The following is a 23,987-nucleotide window of genomic DNA, read 5'->3' on the forward strand; positions in this document are numbered from 1 at the left end:
GCCGACCCGGGTTCAAATCCCAGCATCCCATATGGTCCCCTGAGCACGGCCAGGGGTAATTCCTGAGTGCAGAGCCAGGAGTAACCCCTGTGCATCGCCAGGTGTGACCCAAAAAGCAAAAAAAATAAAATAAAATAAAATAAAAATAAAACAGCATGGTATTGGAACAAAGGCAGAGCCACAGACCAATGGAACAGGGTTGAATACCCTTACACACACCCTCAAATATATGACCATCTAATCTTTGATAAGGGAGCAAGAAATGTGAAGTGGAGCAAAGAAAGCCTCTTTAACAAATGGTGCTGTCAAAACTGGACAGCAAAAAAATGGGCTCAGACCTCTACCTAACACTATGCACAAAAGTCAGATCCAAATGGATTAAAGACCTCAACATCAGACCAGAATCCATAAGGTACATTGAAGACAAGGTCGTCAAAACCCTTCATAATATTGAAGCTAAAGGTATCTTCAGAGATGACACCCCACTGACCAAGCAAGTGAAAACAGAGATAAACAAATGGGACTATCTTAAACTAAGAAGCTTCTGCACTTCAAAAAATACAGTGACCAGAATACAAAGACAGTCTACAGAATGGGAAAGGATATTCACCCAATGCCCATCTGATAAGGGGTTGACATCAAAGATATACAAGGCACTGATTGAACTCTACAAGAAGAAAACATCCAACTCCATCAAAAAATGGGGCGATGAAATGAACAGAAACTTACTCAAAGAAGAAATCCGAATGGCCAAAAGGCTTTACATGAAAGATGTTCTTCATCACTAATTATCAGGGAGATGCAGATCAAAACAACAATGAGATATCATCTCACACCACAGAGACTGGCTCACATCCAAAAGAACAAAAGCAACCGGTGTTGGGGAGGATGCAGGGAGAAAGGAACTCTTCTTCACTGCTGGTGGGAATGTCGACTGGTTGAGCCCTTTTGGAAAACAGTATGGACGCTTCTCAAAAAATTGGAAATTGAGGGGCTGGAGAGATAGCACAGCGGGTAGGGCGTTTGCCTTGCACGCGGCCAACCCGGGTTCAAATCCCAGCATCCCATATGGTCCCCTGAGCACGGCCAGGGGTAATTCCTGAGTGCAGAGCCAGGAGTAACCCCTGTGCATCGCCAGGTGTGACCCAAAAAGCAAAAAAAAAAAAAAAATTGGAAATTGAGCTCCCATTTGACCCAGCAATACCACTTGTGGGAATATATTCCGGGGATGCAAAAAAGTATGGTAGAAATGACATCTGCACTTGTATGTTCATCGCAGCACTGTTTATAATAATCAGAATCTGGAAAAAACTCGAGTGCCCAAGAACAAGTGACTGGTTAAAGAAATTTTGGTAATCAAATAAAAAAATAAAAAAAAATGGGGCTGGAGTGATAGCACAGCGGGTAGGGCGTTTGCCTTGCATGCAGCCGACCCGGGTTCGATCCCCAGCATCCCATATGGTCCCCTGAGCACCGCCAGGAGTGATTCCTGAGTGCAGAGCCTGGAGTAACCCCTGTGCATCGCCAGGTGTGACCCAAAAAGCAAAAAAAAAAAAAAAAAAAAAAAGGTAATCTACACATTGGAATACTATGCAGCTGTTAGAAAGGATGAAGTCATGAAATGTGCATGTAAGTGGATCAACATGGAGAGTATCATGTTAAGTGAAATGAGTCCGAAAGAGAGGGACAGACATAGAAGGACTGCACTCATTTTTGAAATATAAAGTGACAGAATGGGAGACTTACACCCAAGAATAGTAGAGATGAGTACCAGGAGGATTGCTCCACAGCTTGCAAGCCAGCCTCACATGCTAGGAGAAAAGGCAGCTCAGATAGAGAAGGGACCACCAAGTAAAGGTGCTTGGAGGGCCCGCTCAGGATGGGAGATGCGGGCTGAAAGTAGACTATAGACCTAATGATGGCCACTCAATACCTCTATTGCAAACCACAACACCCAAAAGGAGAGAGAGAGCGAGCAAAAGGGAATGCCCTGCCACAGAGGCGGGATGGAGTGGGGGGGATGGGGTGGGAGTAGTGGGAAGGATACTGGGATCATTGGTGGTGGAGAATGGGCACTGGTGGAAGGATGGGTACTCAATCATTGTATGACTGAAATGTAAGCACGAAAGTTTGTAAGTCTGTAACTGTACCTCATGGTGATCCATTAAAAAAAATTTAAAATAATAAAAATTAAAAAATAAAGCATAGGGGCTGGAGCGATAGCACAGCGGGTAGGGCGTTTGCCTTGCATGCCGGCCGACCCCGGTTCTAATCCCAGCATCCCATATGGTCCCCTGAGCACCGCCAGGGGTAATTCCTGAGTGAAGAGCCAGGAGTAACCCCTGTGCATCGCCGGGTGTGACCCAAAAACCAAAAAAAAAAAAAAAAAAAAAAGCATATATTTTAAAATAAGTAAATATTCATGGGTTCTGGGAAATAGTGCAGATATCTTTAGGAAGACCAATTAATACGGGTACTTTTTATTTTCCTGTGCCAGGGATTAAACGCAGGGCCTCCATATTCAAGGCAAGCACTCCACACTGAGCTACATTCCTGGTTGCATATAAATTTGACTCCGCCAAACTGAAAATGCAGTTACCCCTTGTATCCACAGAGATTTTACTCAGGACTCTGCCCCTACTACCACCATTGTAGGTGCTAAAATCCTTGGACACACAAGTTCCCAGAGACAGCCCAGCATGTCTACAGATTCCACAGCTGTTGAATGTGGGACCTGCACACAGAGAAAACCCTGAGTGCCAGCGATCCCTTGCAGTCCAAACCCATGCTGCACAGGGGACGACCCACATCATGTCTGTATAGAGCACTTGAACAAGTGTGTAACTGCACATTGCCATAAAGTGAAAAGCACAGGGCACCCTGTTAGGGCCAAGGGCACAACCCTCCACAGGGCACTGTAAGTAGGGTGATCAGATAATTTTCGTCCATACTGAGATACCTGAGAATGAAACACACCCTATGAATAATTCCAGACTCCAGACTTCACCCTAGACATATGATTCCCTGCTTCTCAGGCCCTATAGGGTCTGTTTGACTGCACAGCCCCTGGCCCTCAGTGGACCCACATAGGCAGGTACATTCTGCCACAGGATCTTTGCACATGCTATTGCCCCTTTAGCCATACAGCTCAGGCCCTAATTTTCCTTCATCACCTTTTTTGTGATGAGGGCTCATACCTGCCTGACACATTCTTTCTTTGTGCCTCCAGCACTGACCTCAGCACCTCTCTTATTTCTTGCCCACAGTGTCCACTTCAGGAGGAGTGCACAGGGTAAGCTCTTGGTGGACTGCTCTTCTCAGTACCCTCAGCCCCTGAAGCAGAAGCCTGGCTTGGTTTGCACACTCACTAGAGGCTTATGGAGTGAGGGTCTTCAAGCTGACTAAAGTCTCCTGGACTCAGTCTACTGTGGGCTTGTGCCAAAGCAAAGGTGTCTGGGGGCTGGAGTGATAGCACAGCGGGTAGGGCATTTGCCTTGCACAAGGCTGATCCAGGTTAAATTCCCAGCATCCCATATGGTCCCCTGAACAATGCCAGGAGTAATTCCTGAGTGCAGAGCCAGGAGTAACCCCCCTGCATTGCCTGGTGTGACCCAAAAAGGAAAAAAATAAAAGCAAAGGTGTCTGGTGCCATGGGGAGGCTATGGAGGAGGGCCCTGGATTCCAGAGACTGCGGTGGGGAGAGGGCAAGCAGTGGGAATCTAATGTGGGCAAAGGATCGTCCAGGGATTGAGCACAGATGGGTGGAGACACTGCAGTGGGAGCATCTGGGGCTCTCAGGAGACAGAGAATGCACAGGGTCTAAGAAAATACAGAGGGAGCTCAGGGTGACCTGGAAGCTTCACCTAAGTGGAAGTTTGGCCCCAGGTGTCCTGAGAACAATGAGGAGCGGGTGGTGGTGGGGTAAAGCCAAGGGCACTCAGAGTGGAGGGGGGAGATGTGAGGTGCTTGGAGTGGGGAGATGTGGGGTGCTGCAAATGAGTCCTGGGTCAGCAGTGTCCAAACTTCCTTTCTTCTCTGTGCCCGGCTGCCTCTGCTCTTCAGTCTGTCCCCATCCCCACGGCATATGTGGAGCCGCCTCTGCTCTGCTCTCCTCTCTTTTCTGTCTTTCCAGCCCCCCATTGCCCCCATTCCTGTTCCCCGCCTCTCCCACATTCTCCCCTCCTAGCTCTGCTGTCCCCCCCTTTTCTGGGTACTCCGCCACCCTCCCACCGGCTGTCTCAGCACCTTTCCGTCCATTTCTCCCCTGGCTAGCTCTGTTCTCTCTCCCCATCAGCTGCCCTCCGTCTCCGTTTGCTCTCCTTCCCGCTCCCCCCAGGCCTTTCTTCCCCCAGCTCTCCATGGCGTCTCTCCCGCTCTCCTGGCTCAGGCTGTCCCTGCTCTCCGTGTGGTCATCCTGGTCCCTCCTGTCCCCTGCTTCCACCCCTGCCGCCCTCCGGCGCAGCGCTCCTCTCTCCCGCTGTCAGACCTGATCTCTTTGTGTGTCTGCATCCCAGCATCCCCGCATCCATCCCGCATCCTCCCCGGCCGCCATCCCCCTGGCTCCCAGACCCGCCCCCCGCCTGCCCCCGCTCCCCAGCCCCCTCCGAAAGGGTTAACTTTGGGGAAGGGCCCGGAGTCCCCGGATGGTGATGTCAGCGTGCCGGAGAGAAAGGACGAGGTGGCGGGGGGAGGCGGAGAGGAGGAGGAGGCGGAGGAGAGAGGGCGCGTGGGGGGGCGGGGGGGACCTCGGCCTGCAGCGTCCGCCGGCCCGAACCTCAGACCCCCCCCGGCGGGGGGAGGCGCAGGAAGGGGGGGCCGGCCAGGGCCAGGCTGGGGAGGGGGGGCCGCGCAGCCCCCCTGGGCCAGGCTGACTCCTGGGGCCTGACCCCCCCGGGCCAGCCCCCCCTCCCCCAGCTCCGCGGCCCGCCGACTGGGGGGGCCCAGCCCAGCCCCCTGGGGACCCCCGGAGAAGTGGGGGGCAGCCGGGGGGGCCGGGACAGAGCGGTCGCCGGCCCCCACCGGAGGGACGGGGCTGCTGGCCGCAGGGGGGGCGGCCGGGGGACCGGTCGGGCCGGGACTAAGGGCACCATGTCGTCGGGAGCCAAGGAGGGGGGCGGGGGCTCCCCCGCCTATCACCTCCCGCACCCGCACCCGCAGCCACCCCAGCACGCCCAATATGTGGGGCCCTACCGGCTGGAAAAGACGCTGGGCAAAGGGCAGACAGGTGAGCCCGGGAGGGCTGGGGGCGGGGGCGGAGGGCGAGACTCCGGGTCCACAGGGCCGGGGCACAGCCCAGACCCCTGGAGCCCAGAGGAGGGCGTGGGGTGCTGACCGCGGAGAGCGCTCGGAGTCCAGGGCTCCGGGAAACGATGGGGCTGGGGGGCCGGCGGGGGATGCTGGGGCGCCAGGGAGGGCTGGAGGCCCGGCGAGGGGGGGTCGGGGGGGGCGGCGCGGCGCAGCGACTCTTGCTGCAGTGCGGGCCGCAGGCTGGGGCAGGTGCCGGGGCCGCGCGCTCCACTCGGCCCCGCTGCGCCGGTGCCGGGCCGGGCAGGGAGGGCTGGGGCAGGGACCCGGGCGTGTGCCCCGGCAGGCAGGGAGGGCTGGGGGCTGTGCCATCGCCCCTCTCCCGCACTGCTCAGTGTGAGATCGGGCCCGCAGGCACTAGGACGGGGGGATCACCAGCTGGGCCTCCCAGGTCCCCAGTGGAGCCATGGCAGGCACCCAACTCCTGCGTGCAGGGCTGGGCGGTCCAGGGTCTGTGTGAGGCTGGGAAAGTGAGAGGGTACCCCCAGATCCTAGAGCCCCTACTGAGGTTGCTGACCTGAATTCCCGTTTAGGAGGAGGGACCATGGCAGGACTCCAGTCTGAGGGAAGGAGGGGCTGGGGTAGGCACCCCTGGGTGGGAGGGAGGAGGGGCCAGGGTAGCATCCTTGGGTCTGAGGGAGGAGAGGCTGAGTGAGGAGGGATTGGGATCCTGCACCCCTGGGTCTGAGGGAAGAAACTAGAGCCTGAAGCCCTGGGTCAGAGGAAGGGGGTTTGTGTTTGGACCGTTGAGTCTGACGGAGGAGACTAAGAACTGGGTCCCTGGATCTGAGGGAAAAGGCTTGAAGCTGAACCTTTGGATCTGAAGAAGGAGGCTGGGGTCTGGACCTGTAGGTCTGAGGGAGGAGGGCTGAGAACTGGAGTCCTGGGTCTTTCCATTTTTAAAACTGGATCTTTGAGTCTCTCAATGGGGGCCCTGGATTCTTTGACTCGGGGGCACCATTGGGGCCTGGTGCTGCCCTGAGGAAGACTGAGGACCAGATCCAAGGTCAGGGTGCTGCCAGGGTGCGGGAGAACCAGGAAAAGGGGCACAGGTGAGCCACAGGGAGTGAAATGCAAGAATTCAAGGAAGGTGGGGCGGGACGCTGCAGGAGGAGGCAGCCTGGGGGAGATCGGAGTCTGGAGAAATTGTGAGGGAAGATGAACCCGTGTGTACAGTACAAGCCAGGGAGCAGGGTGAGGCCAGGTGGCTGTGGCGGACCCATAGAGGAGCAGGGCAGAGCAGCAGGGAGGCAGGGCAGGGGAGAGCACTCTGGGGAGCACACCCCACATTGCCAGTCCTGTCCCCCCAGGGCTGGTGAAACTTGGAGTCCACTGCATCACTGGCCAGAAGGTCGCCATCAAGATCGTGAACCGGGAGAAGCTGTCGGAGTCAGTGCTGATGAAGGTGCACATGGAGGCACTTGGGGGGGGGGGTGAAGGGTTGAGGGCAGCCATGCTGACTCCCCACCCCTCTCCCCAATCCGACCCCCCAGGTGGAACGGGAGATTGCTATCCTGAAGCTCATCGAACACCCACATGTCCTCAAGTTGCATGACGTCTACGAGAACAAGAAATATTTGTAGGTATTTATAGACACCCAGCCCCCTACAGCCCTTAGCAAGTTCCTGGGATGGGACCTTTCTGGAAACATGGGTTCTCCTGGATCAGGGAAGGTTTGACACGAGGCCACTCCAGTATACATGACTATCCCTCTGCTAAGGAGGTCTGCTAAGCAGGGCAGCTGAGAGTGAGACCAAGGCTAGTCATCACTTGCCTTACCCCGCTGTCCGGCAGGGAACACTCTAGGCCACATCATCTGAGTGCCCTTGACCAGACCCAGTTTGTTCAGAACTTACTAGCACAGGGATCCCAGGAAAGCCCAGAGCCCAGAGCACTTGCCATCTCCCGAAACCTCCTATCAGGAGGGCTCTTTGCTCCAGCAACACAGCCCTAGGCGCCCCAACAATGGGCCTCCTTAAGCATTCTGAGACTATCTCAAAGTCTGTTACCCTAGCTACCCCCCAGGAAAAAATGGGGGTGGGGTCCAGCTGTCCAGGCATCAGACAATAGACCTTTGTGTGGATGCTGGTGACCCAAACCACAGCTGGGCTGGGCATCAGAAGGGACAGCCCTCCTTCCCCCACCACCACGTACTTCCCAGGATGAGCGGACTCCAACACCCATCCGATGCCAGGATGTCAGAGTGGTCCCCCGCACAGCACCCGTAGGAAGTCCACCCAGCCCAGAGAGCTCATGGGAATTGTAGTCCTTGTCTGCCCCAGGTGCGAGGCGGGGAAGGGCCTTTGTCTTCCCCATCCCTCCCTCCTTGTCTAAAGCCCAGGGGAGTTTGTGCTTCTTTGAGGAATCGCAGCTTTCCAAGAACTCACAGAAATTGGGATTTGTTTCTCAGGAGCTGAAGGAAATTAAGACTTGCCATCCCAGAGCCTGATGAGACAAAAGTCTTTAGAAGTATTGGCTAGTGGAGACTGGGAGTCTCCAGGTTCCCAAGCTTGTGAGGGTTTTCTTAGCCTCTCTGGGAAAAGCTGAAGTTATAGTCTTTTACCTCACAAAGGTTAACTGCGATCCGTGCACAATGCAATCACTAGTGCCAAAAGTCGATGAGAATTCAAATTGTCTCATCCCAGACATTTATGGGAATGTGACGTAGAGCCTTTCAGGGGGTATTAGGTGTGGGGGGATGTCTTTATTTACCAGGGTTTTAGGATTTGGGGTTCCCTGATCATCAGGTACTATGGAGTTGTGCTATCGTCTGAAACGAATAGGAGTCAAAATGGGGCATCTCTTAAGTCGGCAGTCAGATTTTGCTGCTGAGGGCCGATGGGCACTGAGTGTGGACTTCCTGGAGGCAAAGGGGAGGAGGGGCACTTCCTTCAAGAGATGATGGAAACTAGAGCATTTCTCCCGAGGGCTGGAGGGAGTTGGGTCTTCACCTGGCAGAAGTGGCACACATGCCAGTGTCATGGCAATGCCTCAGAATAGCTGGAGTTTCTGACTCTGTTCCAGAGACTCATGAGGTTGGGAGCTCTGGCTTCTAGAAATTAATTTCCCAAGAGCCTTTGCCATATGGGGTCTGAAATCCATGTGCTAATGGAGTGGGCTTACCTCTCAAGGACAAGTATCAGCCAAAATGTGGACCCCTAAAGTTCGCGTAGCACCGATGGGAACTGCAGTCTTCCTTCCAGAATTCAGGGCAATAGGAGGCTTCACCTCCCGAAGGCTGGGCTTCTCTACTTCCGTGGGGACAGTGGGATGGAAGCCTGGTAATGGGAGGCCAGGGGTGGTGGTGGTAGAGGGAGACCAAGCTCTCTGGCCCTCCACAAGCCCCTTCCAGCCCTCTGCCCACTCCGTGTCCCCCAGGTACCTGGTTCTGGAGCACGTCTCCGGAGGCGAGTTGTTTGACTACTTGGTGAAGAAGGGCAGGCTGACACCCAAGGAGGCCCGGAAGTTCTTCCGCCAGATCGTGTCGGCGCTGGACTTTTGTCATAGCTATTCAATCTGGTGAGGGGACAGTTTGAGGGGAGGTGGGCATAAGCCACTGCCCAGAGGGTAGTCCTCTTCTGTGGACACATGACAGGCAGAGAGAATACCCACACCATGTCCATCACCTAGGTGGAGTGGGGGACAACACCTAGCAGTGCTCAGGGCAACTGGCTGTGTGCTCAGGAGTGACCCCTGGCAGTAGTTGGGAATTCGAACCAGGGTTGACTGCATGCAGTGCAAACACCTTAACCCCTTTTCTCTCTCTCTGGCTCTATCTGTACCGTGTTCAGACCAACCTTTCACCCTTTGGGAAAGTGGGCTATCACTCACTGGCCTGACCGGCTCCATGGAAAACACCCAGCCCAGCGACTGCTGCTGCACTCACCCCTTCATTACAGTACACTCCCATCACTCCGGAGCCGGCCCCTAAGCCTTAAGCCACACTCCTCCCCTTCTTCCCTGGCCCTGACTTCACTCACCTGCCTTCAGCCTTCTCGGACTGTGCCCCTCTGGATCTTTCCTTCGAATCGCACTCACTATGCTCCTGGACACCAGGCCTCCTGCACTCAACAGATGCTCTCTGGACCCATGGAGCACATTCCATGCTCCAGTCCACTTCCTGGCAGAGTCCTCCCCCAAGTGTGCTCACTTAGTTTATCTGCTCGTTGGTGAATTTCGCCTCCCTTCGGGTGCTGACTTACGTGAGCTCTGCCCTTCATCCTCTCGGATGGGTGCCTGCGAGTGGGATTGTTGGGGCCAAAGGGATTCCGGTGAGAAAGTGCTGCTGGCCAAAGTGACAGCACTGCTGCGCCTTTGGCCAGCCGAGTCTGTGGGACCTGCCTTGCGGATTCCTGTCTCTGCATGTCTCAGCCTCTTTCTGCTTCTTTTCTGCCTTTTGGATTCCATGATTCCACCAGGCTTGTGCCTCCAATTCTGATTTGCCACTCCCTGGTAGTTGATGGTGTTGAGCATTTTTTCTGTGCTTATTGGCCATTCGGTCATCTTCTTTGGAGAAATGTCTATTCTGATCTTTAGCCCCTTTTTATCCTCAAGTGGTCTTTCTATTATTGAGTTGTATGTGTTCTTGCTTCTGTTTTGGTTTGGTGGTGTGTGAATGTGTAGTGTGTGTGTGTGTGTGTGTGTGTGTGTGTGTGTGTGTGTGTGTTTTAGATTTTGGGTCACACCCACTGGTGTGCAGGGTTTACTCCTGGTTCTATGCTCAGGGATCACTCCTGGGAGGGGATGAGGGGACCATCTAGGGTGCCAGGAATTGAACCGAGGTCAGCACCTTCCCCACTGTAATAGCTTTTCAGTCTCAGTGATTTCAGGAATCAGGACTAATTCTTGAAGAGACACCTTAAAACAAGCCTTTTATCTAATGTTTGTGTTTCAAGCATTTTCTCCCAGTCTATGACATGCTTTTTGCATTTTCATAACCATGTGTTGTGAAAATTTCAATATGGGATGGCTGGAGTGATAGTACAGCAGATAGGGTGTTTGCCTTGCACGTGGCAGACCCGGGTTTGATCCCTGAAATCCCATATGGTTCCCCCAGCACCGCCAGGAGTAATTCCTGACTGCAAAGCCAGGAGTAACCCCTGAACATTGCTGGGTGTGACCCAAAAAGCAAAAAAATAAAAATAAAATTTCAATATGGGGAGGCGGGGTTCTCCCAGGTGCTACTTGGAGTCCCAGGGATGCTCAGTCCACAGAGCTGAGGCCCGATAAAATGGTTTTCTGGGGCCGGAGGGATAGAACAGTGGGTAGGGCATTTGCCTTGCACGCGGCCGACCCGAGTTCGATCCCCGGTATCCCATATGGTCCCCCAACCACTGCCAGGAGTAATTCCTGAGTGCAAAGCCGGGAGTAACCCCTGAGCATTGCTGGGTGTGACCCAAAAAGCAAAAAACAAAAAATGTTTTTCTGAGGGTGCAGAGGTGCCAGGGATTATCAAGGCCACCATGGTGGTACTAAGGGGCCTGCAGAGCAGCACCGAACAATGTTTGGGGGATCGTGTGGTACCGGGGCTCAAACCAAGGCTTGTCACATGTACGGTCTTTCCAATCCTAGGATTCGCATTTGGGTGAACGCCGGCTTGTTGTTGTTTTGTTTCCTTTATGCTTCATGGCATTTCTGTCCCAGCTAAAACATTGCATAGCCCAGCTACAGGCCACCACGGTTTCTTGGCCGTATTTTCTCTGGAAGTTGTATTGCCTTAGTTGTAGCATTTTGGTCTGGGGTCTGTTTGAAGTTTATTTTTGTAAATGCTGTGAGGTGAGGCTATTTCAGGGACACATGAACATCCATGTGAAACTCTAGTCAACCCTCTTGGCATGAGATTGGACATGCAGCATTGATGAGGGTTCACTGAGGTGTGCAGTGGCTGCCTCCTCTCAGCCTCATCTGTTTGCCTTCACCTGAGGTGAGGAGTATAGATGGGACTCCTGGGGGTGGAAATAGGGTCATACTCCAGGCCTCCTGGCTGCATTGTCAGCATCTCCCTATAGTCGGGAGAGCTCGTCCAAACGTAGCCGGTTATGAGACACCCTGCAGGGGGCAGTAGTCAGCATGTTTACACAGCCTGATGACCCACTTACTGACCACTCCCAGAGAAATTATAGAATCCTGGCCCTGCTTTTCATTTTTATTTAATTTCTTGATTTTTAATTGGTTTTTGGATCACATTGGTGTGTGTGTGTGTGGATTTTGGGTCACACTCAATGGTATTCAGGGCTAACTCATGGTTCTGCGCTCAGGGATCACTCCTGGAGGGGACCAGGGAACCATCTGGGATGCTGGGGATTGAACCCAGTTTGCCTGTATGCAAGGCCATTTGTGCTCGCTTCGGCAGCACATATACTAAAATTGTATGCAAGGCCATTTTATTGGGCCTGGCATTGACACCAGCTCTATGGACTGAGCATCCCTGGGACGCTGAGTTAGTACCTGGGAGAACCCTGCCCCCCCAAAAAAAATGGAGGGCTGGAGCAATAGCACAGCAGGAAGGGCATTTGCCTTGCATGCAGCCGACCCGGGTTCGATTCCCAGCATCCCATATGGTCCCCCGAGCATTGCCAGGAGTAATTCCTGAGTGCATAAACCAGGAATAACCCCTGTGCATCGCCAGGTGTGACCCAAAAAGAAAATAAAAATTGGGACTTTCATTTTTTATAATGTGTGGTTATGAAAATGCAAACGCACATTATAGACTGGGAGAAAATGCTTGAAACACAAACATTAGATAAAAGGCTTGTTCTTAGGTGTCTTTTCGATAGCTAGTCCCTGCTCCTGAGGCCACTGGGGCTGGAAAGCTATTACAGTGGGGAAAGTGCAAAAAACAATTGTGTTTTTGGCAATGCTCCAGGTCACTCCTGGTGGTGCTCAGGGGAGCCTAAGTGGTGCCAGTGTCAGCCACGTGCAACACAACTGCATAACGCCTGTGCTCTCTCTGGTCCCTGCATGTTAACCTTGAAATTTTGAGGCACTGGCCTCACCCCAGAGAGTGAAGGATGGAGACGCCAACAGAGAAACCAGTGGCCAGTTTAGCAGGCAATCATTTTATTCTCCTGAGAGTGCAGCGGTGCCAGGAATTATCACGGCCACCATGGCGGTACTAGAGGGCCTCCAGAGCGGCATCCAACAATGTTTGGGGAACTGTGTGGTACCAGGACTCAAACCAAGGCTGGTCACGTGTATGGTCTCTCCAATCCTAAGATTCCTAATCAAGTGAACTCCGGTTCATGGAAATATGTTAGGATTCAAAGAACCAGCTCAAGACCCTCCCTGCTCACCTTCAGATCACTCAGGTCCTTCCAGTTCAGATCTTGGGGGATAAAATCACTCGCACATTCTCTGAAGTGACTTCTGCAAGCTTCTGTCTGGATGCTGAGTAAGGGGATGCCAGCTGGGTGGCCCGTGGGCCTGCCCTGGGTGCTTCTCATTACTTCAGGACATATTTTAATTATCTGCAATTGTCCCTGGAGTAGGGCCAGAGTGATCATACAGGGGGAAAGTACTTGCCTTGCATGCGGCAGGCCTGGGTTCAATCCCAGGGACCAAATATGGTTCCTGAGCCCCACCCAGGGATCCCTGAGCACAGAGCCAGGGGGAAGCCCTGAACACTGCCGGGTGTGGCCTGAATACCAAAGGAGAAAAAAATCAAGGTTCAGGGTCAGAGCAATAATACAGCGGAGAGGGTGCTTGCCTTGCACATAGCCAATCCGGATTTGATCCCCGGCATCTCACAGGATCCCCAGGGCACTGCCAGGAGTGATCCCTGAGCAGAGCCAGGAATCAGTCCTGAGCACTGCCTGGTGTGGCCCCAAAACCCTTAAAAAATCTGCAAAAATTAAGGTTTCAAAGTCCATGTGGGGTGGTGAGGGGCAGGGGAGGGTCCTGAAGCCCACCTGCCTCACCAGCCACAGGGACCTGAAGCCGGAGAACCTCCTCCTGGACGAGAAAAACAACATCCGCATTGCTGACTTTGGCATGGCGTCTCTGCAGGTGGGGGACAGCCTGCTGGAGACCAGCTGTGGGTGAGTAGTGCCACCTGCGCCCACCCGCCCTCCAGGCCCTGTCCGGCCCTCACCACATCTCCTCTCCCCACCCCCACGCAGGTCTCCACACTACGCGTGTCCAGAGGTGATCAAGGTGAGTGAGGAGGAGGCGGGGCGAGCTGGGCGCAGAGCTGATGCCTCACAGGGCTTCCCTCTCTCCAGGGCGAGAAGTACGATGGGCGCCGGGCTGACATGTGGAGCTGCGGTGTCATCCTCTTTGCGCTGCTTGTGGTGAGGCCCCAGTGGCGCCCTTGGCATGGTGGGAGGGTCCACTGGATGAGTGAAACAGCCCCTGTGTGGCCTCTGGCTATGTGTGGGGTGTGATTGTGGTGGTGGTAGTGTATGTGTGTGTGTTTGTGTACGGTGGTGGTGGTGGTGGTTGTGTGTGTGTATGGTGGTGATGGTGGGGTGTGTGTGTGTGTGTGTTTGTGGTGGTGGTGGGGTGTGTGTGTATGTGTATGGTGGTCGTGGTAGTGGTATTGTCTAGGGAGTGGTCTAAGTTGTAGGTGGTGATGGTGTATGGTGGTGTTTGTCTAGTGTGTGGTATGTGGTGATGGTAGTGTGTGTGTTGTGTGTAGTGTGTGTGGTATATTTGTAATGTGTGGTATGTGTGTAGTGTGGGGATGTACTACAATGGTGGGGTATGTGTGGAGCATGGTTTGTGATGGTAGTGGGGTATCGTGTGGGATGTATGTTTGTTATTGAATGTGGAGTGTGGTATGTATAGTGGTGTCTAGTGAGTGGTATATGGTGATGGTGGTAGTATGTGTAGTGTGTGTAGTGTATGTAGTATGTACGTAGTGTGGGGTGTAGTAAGTATAATGGTGGGGTATGGAGTGTAGTATGTGGTAGTGCGTGAGACATGATGTGTGACAGTGGGGTGTGTATGGTAGGGTGTGAGATGTGTGATAGTATGTAGGGTGGGGTTTGTGTGGTGGAGTGTGGGGCAGGGTGTGATAGTGTGTGTATGGTGGGCATGGTGATGGACTGTATCTTGTGTGTGGTATGTGTGTGGGGGGTGGTGACATGGTGTGATGTGTGGAGGGTCATGTAAGGTACTGTGTGATATCTGCATCTGATATGGGGAGGCCCAGGAAGCGGGTGTTCTTATGTGCTTCCTTCCAAGACAGCACCCCACCCCCACCCCGTGCCCTCAGACATTGGCCCAGGAGAGTCTGAAAGCATCATTCCCATACGTTCTGTGCTCCTAGGCTTGCAGCTGCATTGCTTCTGCCTCTGTCCTTATGTGACTTCCTTCTGTGATGTGACTGTGTCCTTTTTACTTATTTTGGGGCTTGGGGCCACACACAATGGTGCTCAGAGATTACTCCTGGCTCTGTGCTCTGGGATCACTCCTGGTAGGGCTCAGAGACCATATAGGGTACGGGGGTCAAATGTGGATAGGCCATGTGCAAGGCCAGAGCCTCCCTGCTCTGACCCTCTGTGTCCCCTCTTCTAAGGAGCACAGGCCCAGGGCGATGACGAAAGGCTAGTGCTGGTTACTGGAGTGCCAGGTTCCATCCCCAACACTTTGGCAGCAGCTCCCCACTCCCAGCACCGAGGTGGGAGTAACCTCCAAGCACCCACTAATGGGTGTGGTCCCAACCCCTCCAAGAAAAGAAGGACCCCCATTATTGGATTCGTAAACCTCCCTAGCAGATTTGATGGAGTCACGCTGTCAAGACACTAGTCCCAAATAGGGCCACAGTCTGAGGTCCTGGTGGGCATGAATTTGCAAGGTGCCCTGGGGGGAGGTTTTGGGAGCCGTGTGCTTAGTAGATTCCCTGGTCCCTGATGGATACTCAATTTGAATGAATGAATGAACGAATGAGTGCTACCGCTCTGGGGAGAAGCCTATTTTTGTAGTCTCCTAAAGAAGTAACCCCTGAGCAAGCATTCTTTGTTACTTAGGTGCTAGGTGGCCTGGGGTAGGTTGGCGCTCCAGCCTCAGTTTCCCCATCTATAAGTGGAGCTAGGAGGTTCCGTGTGCCTGATCCTTCCTGCTTGTCCATCTCCTTGTAATAAACTTCCTGTCTCTTCTCCCAGGGGGCCCTGCCCTTTGATGATGACAACCTGCGCCAGCTGCTGGAGAAGGTGAAAAGGGGCGTCTTCCATATGCCCCACTTCATCCCTCCAGACTGCCAGAGCCTGCTCAGGGGCATGATCGAAGTGGAACCCGAGAAAAGGCTCAGCGTGAGTCTGGGAAAGCCGCAAGAGGGCCTGGGATAAAGGATAGAGACACTGTAAAAGCTACCTCTGCAGACTGGGGATCCCTGGGCGTGGATGCTGACGGTACCTGGCTGTGGAGAGGGTGCTGACAGGGGAACCTATGCCGCTGTCACTGCCAGTGCAGACACGGGGCCACGACCAGTGCTGGGCCGCAGGACAGGGGTTGCGCATGCGCAGACAGGACACTCAGCCGCCACTAGGGGCTACGTGCGCCCTCGTACTTGAGTGGGAGATCCGGGCAGTTGGGGACATCCCGCCCCCCGCCATGTAGCCTCCACCAACTTTCAAGGCATAGCTACTGTATTCACACGCCCTGACTCCTACTTCTCTTTGACCCACCCCCTTACAGCTGGAGCAAATTCAGAAACATCCCTGGTACCTGTGAGTACCGGGAACCCTGGGGGGTCCTTAGGGGTCCCTGCGGGGGTTGGGGGAGTGACAGCCAAGCAGCCGAAGCCTCAAAAGCAGGGGAGTTGGCCAGGGGGTGGGTAGCTGACGCTCCTGGAAAGGAGAGTGGCCTGCACATCTGATGGAGGCAGGACCAAAGGGCTCAGACCTCTGGGTCTGAGCGGGGAGGGGCTGGGGGTCTGGAGCCCAGAGTCTCAGTGAAGGAGCAGCCTAAGTGCAATGCTTGATTGCTCCCCTCTGTGGGGTTTCTGCCTCTCCCAGGGGAGGGAAGCACGAGCCGGAGCCCTGCCTGGAGCCAGCCCCGGGCCGCCGGGTGGCCATGCGGAGCCTGCCGTCCAACGGAGAGCTGGACCCCGACGTCCTGGAGAGCATGGCCTCGCTCGGCTGCTTCAGAGACCGCGAGCGGCTGCACCGCGAGCTGCGCAGTGAAGAGTAAGTCCCGCTCCAGCCTCCCGCCAGCTTCAGCGCCCCCAAGACCTGGTGCCCCGAGCATGCCCGCGCCCAGGCCGGCCGATAGGGGGCGCGAGTCCCCGCGCGTTTTCAGCTTCCATCCTCCTGTGGGAGAGGCGCTGGTTTAGCGCGCTGTCGCTGATGCTGGGGTTAGGCATTGGCACTGTTGAGCGAAATGAGGCCGAGCTGTGCACAGAGGCCCCACACTGAGCGGAACTGTGAGAGAGCGGGCTGGACGGAGCCATAGCAGCCAGCAGGGGGAGTGTCCCTTTGGGACCTGAGCTCTGACTCCAGCCCTCCCCTTCTCCCGAGACAGGGAGAACCAAGAAAAGATGATATACTACCTGCTTTTGGATCGGAAGGAGCGGTACCCCAGCTGTGAGGACCAGGACCTGCCCCCCCGCAACGATGTCGGTGAGAAGGCTGGGCTCAGACCCTTCTTACGCCTCTTGGTTTCCACTCGCTGACTTGCTCTGGACTTTTATCAAAACCCCTTTCTTGGGGGCTGGAGCGATAGCACAGCGGGTAGGGCGTTTGCCTTGCACGTGGCCGACCTGGGTTCGATTCCCAGCATCCCATATGGTCCCCCAGCACTGCCAGGAGTAATTCCTGAGGGTAGAGCCAGGAGTAAGGCCTGTGCATCGCTGGGTGTGACCCGAAAAGAAAAAAAAAAACTTTCTTGGCGCCAGAGAGATAGTACAGCAGATAGGCACTTGCCTTGTGCATGCAGCAGGCCCAAGTTAGAATTCCCGCATTCCATTCCATCCCCCTCACACACACCCTGCACACCATCAGGATTAATACCTGAGTTCAGAGCCAGGAGTAAACTCTGAGCATCTCAGGGTGTGGCCAAAAAAAAAAAAATCCCACACATCTTTCTTCTCTGTGCCTCGACTACGTCCTCCAGCAGGATGAGAGATGAGAGCTGGTACAACTGGGTGAATCCATATTCTTCTTTTGGGGGGCACCCCAGGCACTCTTGGGGGACCATGAGGTGCTGGGAATGTAACCCAGGACACCAGCATGCAAAGCCTGTGATCCAGACCTTTGAATTGCACCCCCAGCCCCAGAATCAATCTTTTCATTGTGTGCAAATTCTGGGCTCACAGACCCACCCCGGAAGCGCGTGGACTCCCCCATGCTGAGCCGTCATGGAAAGCGGAGACCAGAACGCAAGTCCATGGAAGTCCTGAGCATCACGGATGCAGGGGGTGGAGGTTCTCCAGTACCCACGAGACGGGCATTGGAGATGGCCCAGCACAGCCAGAGGTGAGACTCCCCTGCCCTGCCCCTCCAACCATGTGACTGGACCTGGTCACATCCCCTCTCTGGGCCAATTTTATCATCAGTTTTTTTTGTGTGCCTCCCTGCCCTCACACTCACCCATCTTTTTCCTTTTCTCATCTTTCCTGGAAGCAGATCCCGCAGTGTCAGCGGAGCCTCGACGGGTTTGTCCTCCAGTCCCCTGAGCAGCCCAAGGGTAAAGACAGGTCCCAGAAGGACTGAGGAGGATAGGGGGACAAGGGCAGAGACGGGTCCAAGGTTAAATAGATCATGTCCCATGGGATTGAGTTTCCGGGGCATCTGAAGGTTTCACTTATAAATGTAACAAAAGCCATTGGAGTGCCATCCAAGTACTAGTCACAGTACTGGCTTTATAGCTGTGAGCAAAGGAGAAAAAGAATAAAATGGTGCTGGAGGGGGGCGGGGAGCTGAATTAGTTGGATTACAAGTCCCAGCATGCCTCTGGGCCAACATCTACCAGTGTACGCGGTGCGGGCTCCTAAGCCCGTGGGAATTGTAGTCCCCTCTCATCCATTGCTTCTCTTCTGCAGAGTCCCGTCTTTTCCTTCTCACCAGAGCCTGGCGCTGGAGATGAGGCTCGGGGGGGCTCTCCGACCTCCAAAACGCAGACGCTGCCTTCTCGGGGTCCCAGGGGTGGGGGAGGCGGGGAGCAACCTCCGCCCCCCAGCGCCCGTTCCACACCCCTGCCTGGTCCCCCAGGCTCTCCGCGCTCCTCTGGCGGAACCCCGTTGCACTCTCCTCTGCACACGCCCAGGGCCAGCCCTACTGGGACCCCAGGGACAACACCGCCCCCCAGCCCTGGGGGTGGTGTTGGGGGAGCTGCCTGGAGGAGTCGTCTCAACTCCATCCGCAACAGCTTCCTGGGCTCCCCTCGCTTTCACCGCCGCAAGATGCAGGGTACGGACAGGGGTGTGCGCGTGTGCGTGTGTGCGTGCGTGTGCAGAGTCCTAATTACGGGAGCAGGGCTGGGCGCTACATCTGGCTCTCCAAGGGCTGTACGCCTGGGTTCCCACATTCAGGATGAAGAGGGGGTTGGAGGCCGATTGAGGAGCTGGGGGGCTCTGACTCTCTTTGACTCACGGTTGTCAGCCCCGCCCACGGGGCGTGGCCAGCCGGAAGCTCAGACCTTGGAAGAATATTAGGCAGCCTATACTTAGGGGTGTGAGTCTTGCGGGACAAGTGGGCCAAGGTCTGGTTGGTGGCCGTAATGCGGGTGTTTGACCATGCGCTGCCTTTCCCATCCCAGTCCCCACCGCAGAGGAGATGTCCAGTTTGACGCCAGAGTCCTCCCCGGAGTGAGTCTAAGAGGGAATGGAAGAGGGGGCCTGAGGGATTTCTTCCCTCTGCCCTCTCCTCCAGCAGCTCCCCTTCCCTCCCGCTCAGGCTGGCAAAACGCTCCTGGTTCGGAAATTTCATCTCCTTGGACAAAGAAGAACAAATATTCCTCGTGCTCAAGGACAAACCTCTCAGCAGCATCAAAGCGGACATTGTCCATGCCTTCCTGTCGGTGAGGGTCCTCTCGGCCCCTGGGGTGCCCACCCTTAGCCCTGGAGTGATGGCCTCCGGGGACCTTTTCCCTCTCCACCCAGGGATAGAGTACATCATGGAGGATGCTTGCCTTCCTCTAAAGTTCAACCCCTGGCACTGTGTATGTCTCATGCTGGGGTGATCCCTGAGCTCAGATCCGGGAGTAAGCCTTGAGCACAGTCAAAAACAAAGCCAAAACAGAAGTCATAGGATGAGTGTATGTGTAATATGTTTGGGTAATGTGTCAAGGCCTGGAAAGGTAAACGGGATTCTGGGTTTCAGCTCCCCAGATAGTAGTCCCCTAAGGATTGGTGAGTCACCATTTCCTCACGCCCAGGTCTGAGAGAGATGGAGGGAAACCACCTGCACGGTGACTATAGCTCACCGCCTAACCCGTCACTCTTTGCTCCAGAGGCTGGGGTGATGCAGGTTCAAGCCCAGATGTGCTATGGGCTGTATTTGCAGGTGAGGAAGAAGTACCTTTCTTGTGCTTCTATCTAGATACTCTCAGTAGCTTTCCAGGCTCTCTGAGAGGGGCGGGGGAATCGAACCTGGGTCAGCTGCGTGTAAGGCAAACGCCCTACCCGCTGTGCAGAGCCTGGCAAGCTACCTATGGCATATTCGATTTGTCAAAAACAGTAACAAGAAGTGTCACAATGGTGACATTACTGGTGCCCACTCGAGCAAATCGATGAGCAATGGGATGACAGTGACAGTGACAGTGCTTCTGGAGGCTGGGCCTGAGTCCTGTTGTATAGGACTCTTGTTCCGTTTTGATTAGGACAGTTAAACTACAGCTCCCAGGAGGCAGTGGAGCCTCCGAGGCAGGGTGGGGTAGGGTTCTAGCATCTGTTCCCCAGTGGCCAATGAGACCGTAGTCTGTTGAGTAGAGACGAGCGTACCCTTGCTTGCCCACTCCTGGAAATCCTCCCAGCTGTGTGTCTCATGCCTCCCTGCCTTTCCAGATCCCCAGCCTGAGTCACAGTGTGCTGTCACAGACCAGCTTCAGGGCCGAGTACAAGGCCAGTGGTGGCCCCTCCGTCTTCCAGAAGCCTGTCCGCTTCCAGGTGGACATCAGCTCCTCTGAGGGCCCAGAGCCGTCCCCTCGACGGGATGGTGGCAGCGGCAGTGGCATCTACTCTGTCACCTTCACGCTCATCTCCGGTGAGTCTCTCAGCCAGACTCCCTCCTGACTGGTGCCGAGATGGGAATGCAGCAGGGAAGGCAGCAGTTGAGGGAATGATGTAGCCCCTCCTCACCCAGACCCCCATATTATATCCTGCCTCTTGCCAACTCCTCCTGATGCTCCATGCAGCAGCTGAGTGTCTCCTAACAGTGGGGCCTGTTCTAAGAAATGCATCACCAGGCAGTTTCATGGCCCTGTGTCCATCATCCAGCAGAACAAGTTAAACAGCATCTTGCAGACCCACCTGTATGGCAGAGCCTGCTAGGGCTCCCGTCGTGTCAGTGGGCCTCCTTCTGTGCTGGAGGTTGTTGGACCACTCCTAGCAGTGCTCAGAGATCACTTAGTGCTCGGAATCCCAGATGTGGTCCCAGGGATCAGATCAGGATCGGCCACATGCAAGGCCCTGTACTATCCTTCCCACCTATTAATGAACAAAAAATTACTTATTTTGTTAGTATTCCAGCATGACAGAACAAAAAATTTTTCCCAGTAACTTTGAGATGTAAAAATCTCCCACTTTGGGGCCGGAGCGATAGCACAGCGAGTAGGGCGTTTGCCTTGCATGCGGCCGACCCAGGTTCGATCCCCGGCATCCCATATGGTCCCCCAAGCACTGCCAGGAGTAATTCCTGAGTGCAAAGCCAGAAGTAACCCCTGAGCATTGCTGGGTGACCCAAAAAGCAAAAAAAAAAAAAAATCTCCCACCTTATGGGGCCGGAGAGATAGTACAGTGGGTGAGGCAGTTGCTTGGCACTTGGCCAACCCAGATTCAATCCCCGGCACCCAATATTGTACCCTGAGTCCTGTTAGGAGTGATCCCTGACCACTGAGCCAGGAGTAACCCCTGAGCAGTGCCAAACATAGCCCAAAAAACACGGCAAAACAAGTCCCATTTTGCAGGAGAGGCAGCTGGTTCCTAGAGCCACAATTTATAGCAAACTGATGAATCCAGCCTTAGTTGGGCCCCCAACCTCACCATGCTGAGTACTTCCATCCACATTTTTGTTTTCATTTGGGGTGTTGGGGATTTAACCCTGGTCAGCTGTGTGTAAGGCAGTGCTGTAGCTGCTGTACCGTCTCTCCAGCTTGCCCCCATCATTCTGCTTTCATCTGCTGCAGTACTGGCCTCCTGACTGCTCCCAGAGCAGACATCACTAGTCGATCACAGCACTTCTGAGCTCAGCTGCCTCAAAATCTTTAATTCCAGAAAGCTACAACCAAGAGTCATATATGAGATGAAGACCTCAGAATTAACTCAGTTTTTTCTTGTCTCCAAGTTCTGAGAAAGAAAAATTGGCTAAAAGGGATATTTCTGTTTTCTGTCCCTGCTACCATCCCAGAGCAGTGGGCACTGAGCTTTCTGAGATGATCTAAACCCAGTGCCCACGGAAAACCATTGTCCTTTTTGTCTCCTCACTCCCAAATGCTGTTAGAGGAAGCATTCACAAATTCTAGGACCGGGGCCGGAGCGATAGCACAGCGGGTAGGGCGTTTGCCTTGCACGCGGCCGACCCGGGTTCGATCCCCGGCATCCCATATGGTCCCCCAAGCACCGCCAGGAGTAATTTCTGAGTGCAAAGCCAGGAGTAACCCTGAGCATCGCTGGGTGTGACCCAAAAAGCAAAAAAAAAAAAAAACCAAAAAACAAATTCTAGGACCACCCCCACCATCATTTATTTTTCTTAATTTTTTCCATTTGTGGGCTCACATAGGAACTAACCAGCCACAGACTGTTTCAGCAGATTATTTATAACCATTTATATGAAACTGTTGTTACTGAACAACAACAGTACCTGTTGTAGAACCTGTCCTATTGGGAACCATGGATACAGATATATGCCGGGTCACAGCGGGGATCCCGGCCCCAGTGGGCCAAGGGACCCCCGCCAGCTGGCCACCTCCCTGCTCCTTGCAGGCCCCAGCCGGCGGTTCAAGCGCGTGGTGGAGACAATCCAGGCCCAGCTGCTGAGCACACATGACCAGCCCTCCGTGCAGGCCCTGGCAGGTGGGAGGCATGGACTGGGGGGAGGGGGCATCAGGCCCCCTGATTGTCACACTGAGACCTTCAGTACTATGAACAAGTTCTCAGAAAGTGGGGGCTAGGGACCTCCACAGGCCCTAACAGGACAGAAGTCCCTGCCCTCAAAAGCTGTGGAACTGTGTCTGGCCTGACCAAGCAGGCCAGGTTGGGGTGGCGAGGGGCACATGATTCAACCCCCATAGACCCCCCCCAGGTGACATCTGTAGTGTCTGTGGCAAGCAGGGTGGCCTCAGAATGGGGCTGGAGGAGGCGGCACCCCCTGGTCAAGTTTCCCAGGCCTGAGCACCAGGAAGTGAGGAGCCCCCCAGAGGGTGCACCCTCAGAGACGCTGGGCTACCAATTGCCCCCAGGCTTCTGTCACTCCGCTGATGAAGGGTCCTGGCACCAGGGGACACATCTATTGCCAGGAAGGGGACAACCTGACTGGTAGCCTCCAGAATCAGAGACTCTTGGGGCTGAACCACTGACCACTGGAGAGCCCTGTGGGAACAGCAACACACGTGGCCCTCTTCCTGGGAAGGCCCTGCCCCAGGCCCTGGGGAGGGAGAGGAGGGCTCCTGTGTGTGGCTCAGCCCAGTGAAGGGTGTGGTCACCAGGAGGGGGTCCCCTGACAGGTACCAGGGCACTTGCCCCCACCTAAATATTCTCCAAGTCAGGGGTGGGTGGAGGGGGACTGAGTCCACACTGCTTCCTCCCTGCCAGACGAGAAGAACGGGGTGCAGACCCGGCCTACGGGTACCCCACCTCGAAGCCTGCAACCCCCACCTGGCCGTCCAGACCCAGAGCTGACCAGTTCTCCTCGACGAGGCCCCCCCAAGGACAAGAAGCTCCTGGCCACCAATGGGACCCCTTTGCCCTGACCCCAGGGGGCCAGGGAAGGAGGGGAGCCCCCACCCCCCTTCCCTGCCCCCCAACTGTGAATCTGTAAATAGGGCCCAAGGAATAGGTGGGGTGGGGGGTAGACACAAAATCCCAGCCTTGCCTTGCAGGGTTGGGGCTCTGGGGGTGCCCATGGGGGTGGTTCTAGGGTGACTGGGGGCGGGGAACTGTTTCTATTTTATTTATTGATTAATTTATTATTTTATTTATTGATCAGTCTCTGCGGGGTAGGGTGGGGGAGGGACGGGGCTGGTCGGGGTGGCTTAGCAGATCCGACGGACAGGGCCTTGTGGCCCTGTGTCATCCCAAACCCCTTCCTGGACCATCCTGGTCCTTCCTGACCCCACCCTATGCCCTTCTGTACGGATTTGCTCTCCGGAAGGAATTCTGGTTTCGCGTGATTCTGCCTGCGTCCGTGTCTCTGATTCCGTCGGCGGCCAAAAAAAAAAAAAAAAGAATAATAATAAATAGCCTTGATCAGGGACAGCTGGCTGGCCTGAGCCTCGCTTCCTGGGTGCTCTGGCTGGAGGGGCCACAGCAGAGCTCTGCCCGCCGCCCCACGGCTTGGAGTTCCAGGCGGGGAGCAGACATGTGGCACGTC

At 54.9% G+C, this 23,987-nt stretch overlaps 1 protein-coding gene across 2 annotated transcripts; it reads left to right on the forward strand.

The window, feature by feature from the left end:
* The first annotated feature begins 4,723 nt into the window (after positions 1 to 4,723).
* On the forward strand, positions 4,724 to 23,870 carry BRSK1 (BR serine/threonine kinase 1). 2 transcript variants are annotated; one of them, XM_004616942.2, is made up of 19 exons: positions 4,724 to 5,224; positions 6,615 to 6,709; positions 6,798 to 6,883; positions 8,683 to 8,823; positions 13,224 to 13,340; positions 13,422 to 13,455; positions 13,524 to 13,592; positions 15,408 to 15,554; positions 15,940 to 15,971; positions 16,260 to 16,430; positions 16,765 to 16,862; positions 17,558 to 17,717; positions 17,868 to 17,928; positions 18,284 to 18,650; positions 19,000 to 19,048; positions 19,137 to 19,260; positions 20,246 to 20,444; positions 22,382 to 22,471; positions 23,210 to 23,870. In XM_004616942.2, the coding sequence occupies exons 1-19, from the start codon at positions 5,089 to 5,091 to the stop codon at positions 23,365 to 23,367; spliced, it is 2,334 nt and encodes a 777-aa protein (XP_004616999.1). In that variant the 5' UTR covers positions 4,724 to 5,088; the 3' UTR covers positions 23,368 to 23,870. The 2 variants fall into 2 exon arrangements, with proteins under 2 accessions (XP_004616999.1, XP_055001493.1); XM_055145518.1 differs by lacking the exon at positions 4,724 to 5,224 and having other exon boundaries at positions 6,664 to 6,709; positions 6,798 to 6,887.
* The last annotated feature ends 117 nt before the right edge of the window (positions 23,871 to 23,987 follow it).

The sequence above is a fragment of the Sorex araneus genome, chromosome 8 (assembly GCF_027595985.1).
Source record: "Sorex araneus isolate mSorAra2 chromosome 8, mSorAra2.pri, whole genome shotgun sequence".
Taxonomy (NCBI): domain Eukaryota; kingdom Metazoa; phylum Chordata; class Mammalia; order Eulipotyphla; family Soricidae; genus Sorex; species Sorex araneus.

What these genes read in the sequence shown, in the direction of transcription:
- BRSK1 (XM_004616942.2), top strand. Translation starts at nt 5,089, where the DNA reads ATGTCGTCGGGAGCCAAGGAGGGGGGCGGGGGCTCCCCCGCCTATCAC. An exon ending in CGGAGTCAGTGCTGATGAAG is followed by an intron (nt 6,710 to 6,797) that starts GTGCACATGGAG and finishes CCGACCCCCCAG; the next exon opens with GTGGAACGGGAGATTGCTAT. An exon ending in GCCCCCCCGCAACGATGTCG is followed by an intron (nt 16,863 to 17,557) that starts GTGAGAAGGCTG and finishes CTGGGCTCACAG; the next exon opens with ACCCACCCCGGAAGCGCGTG.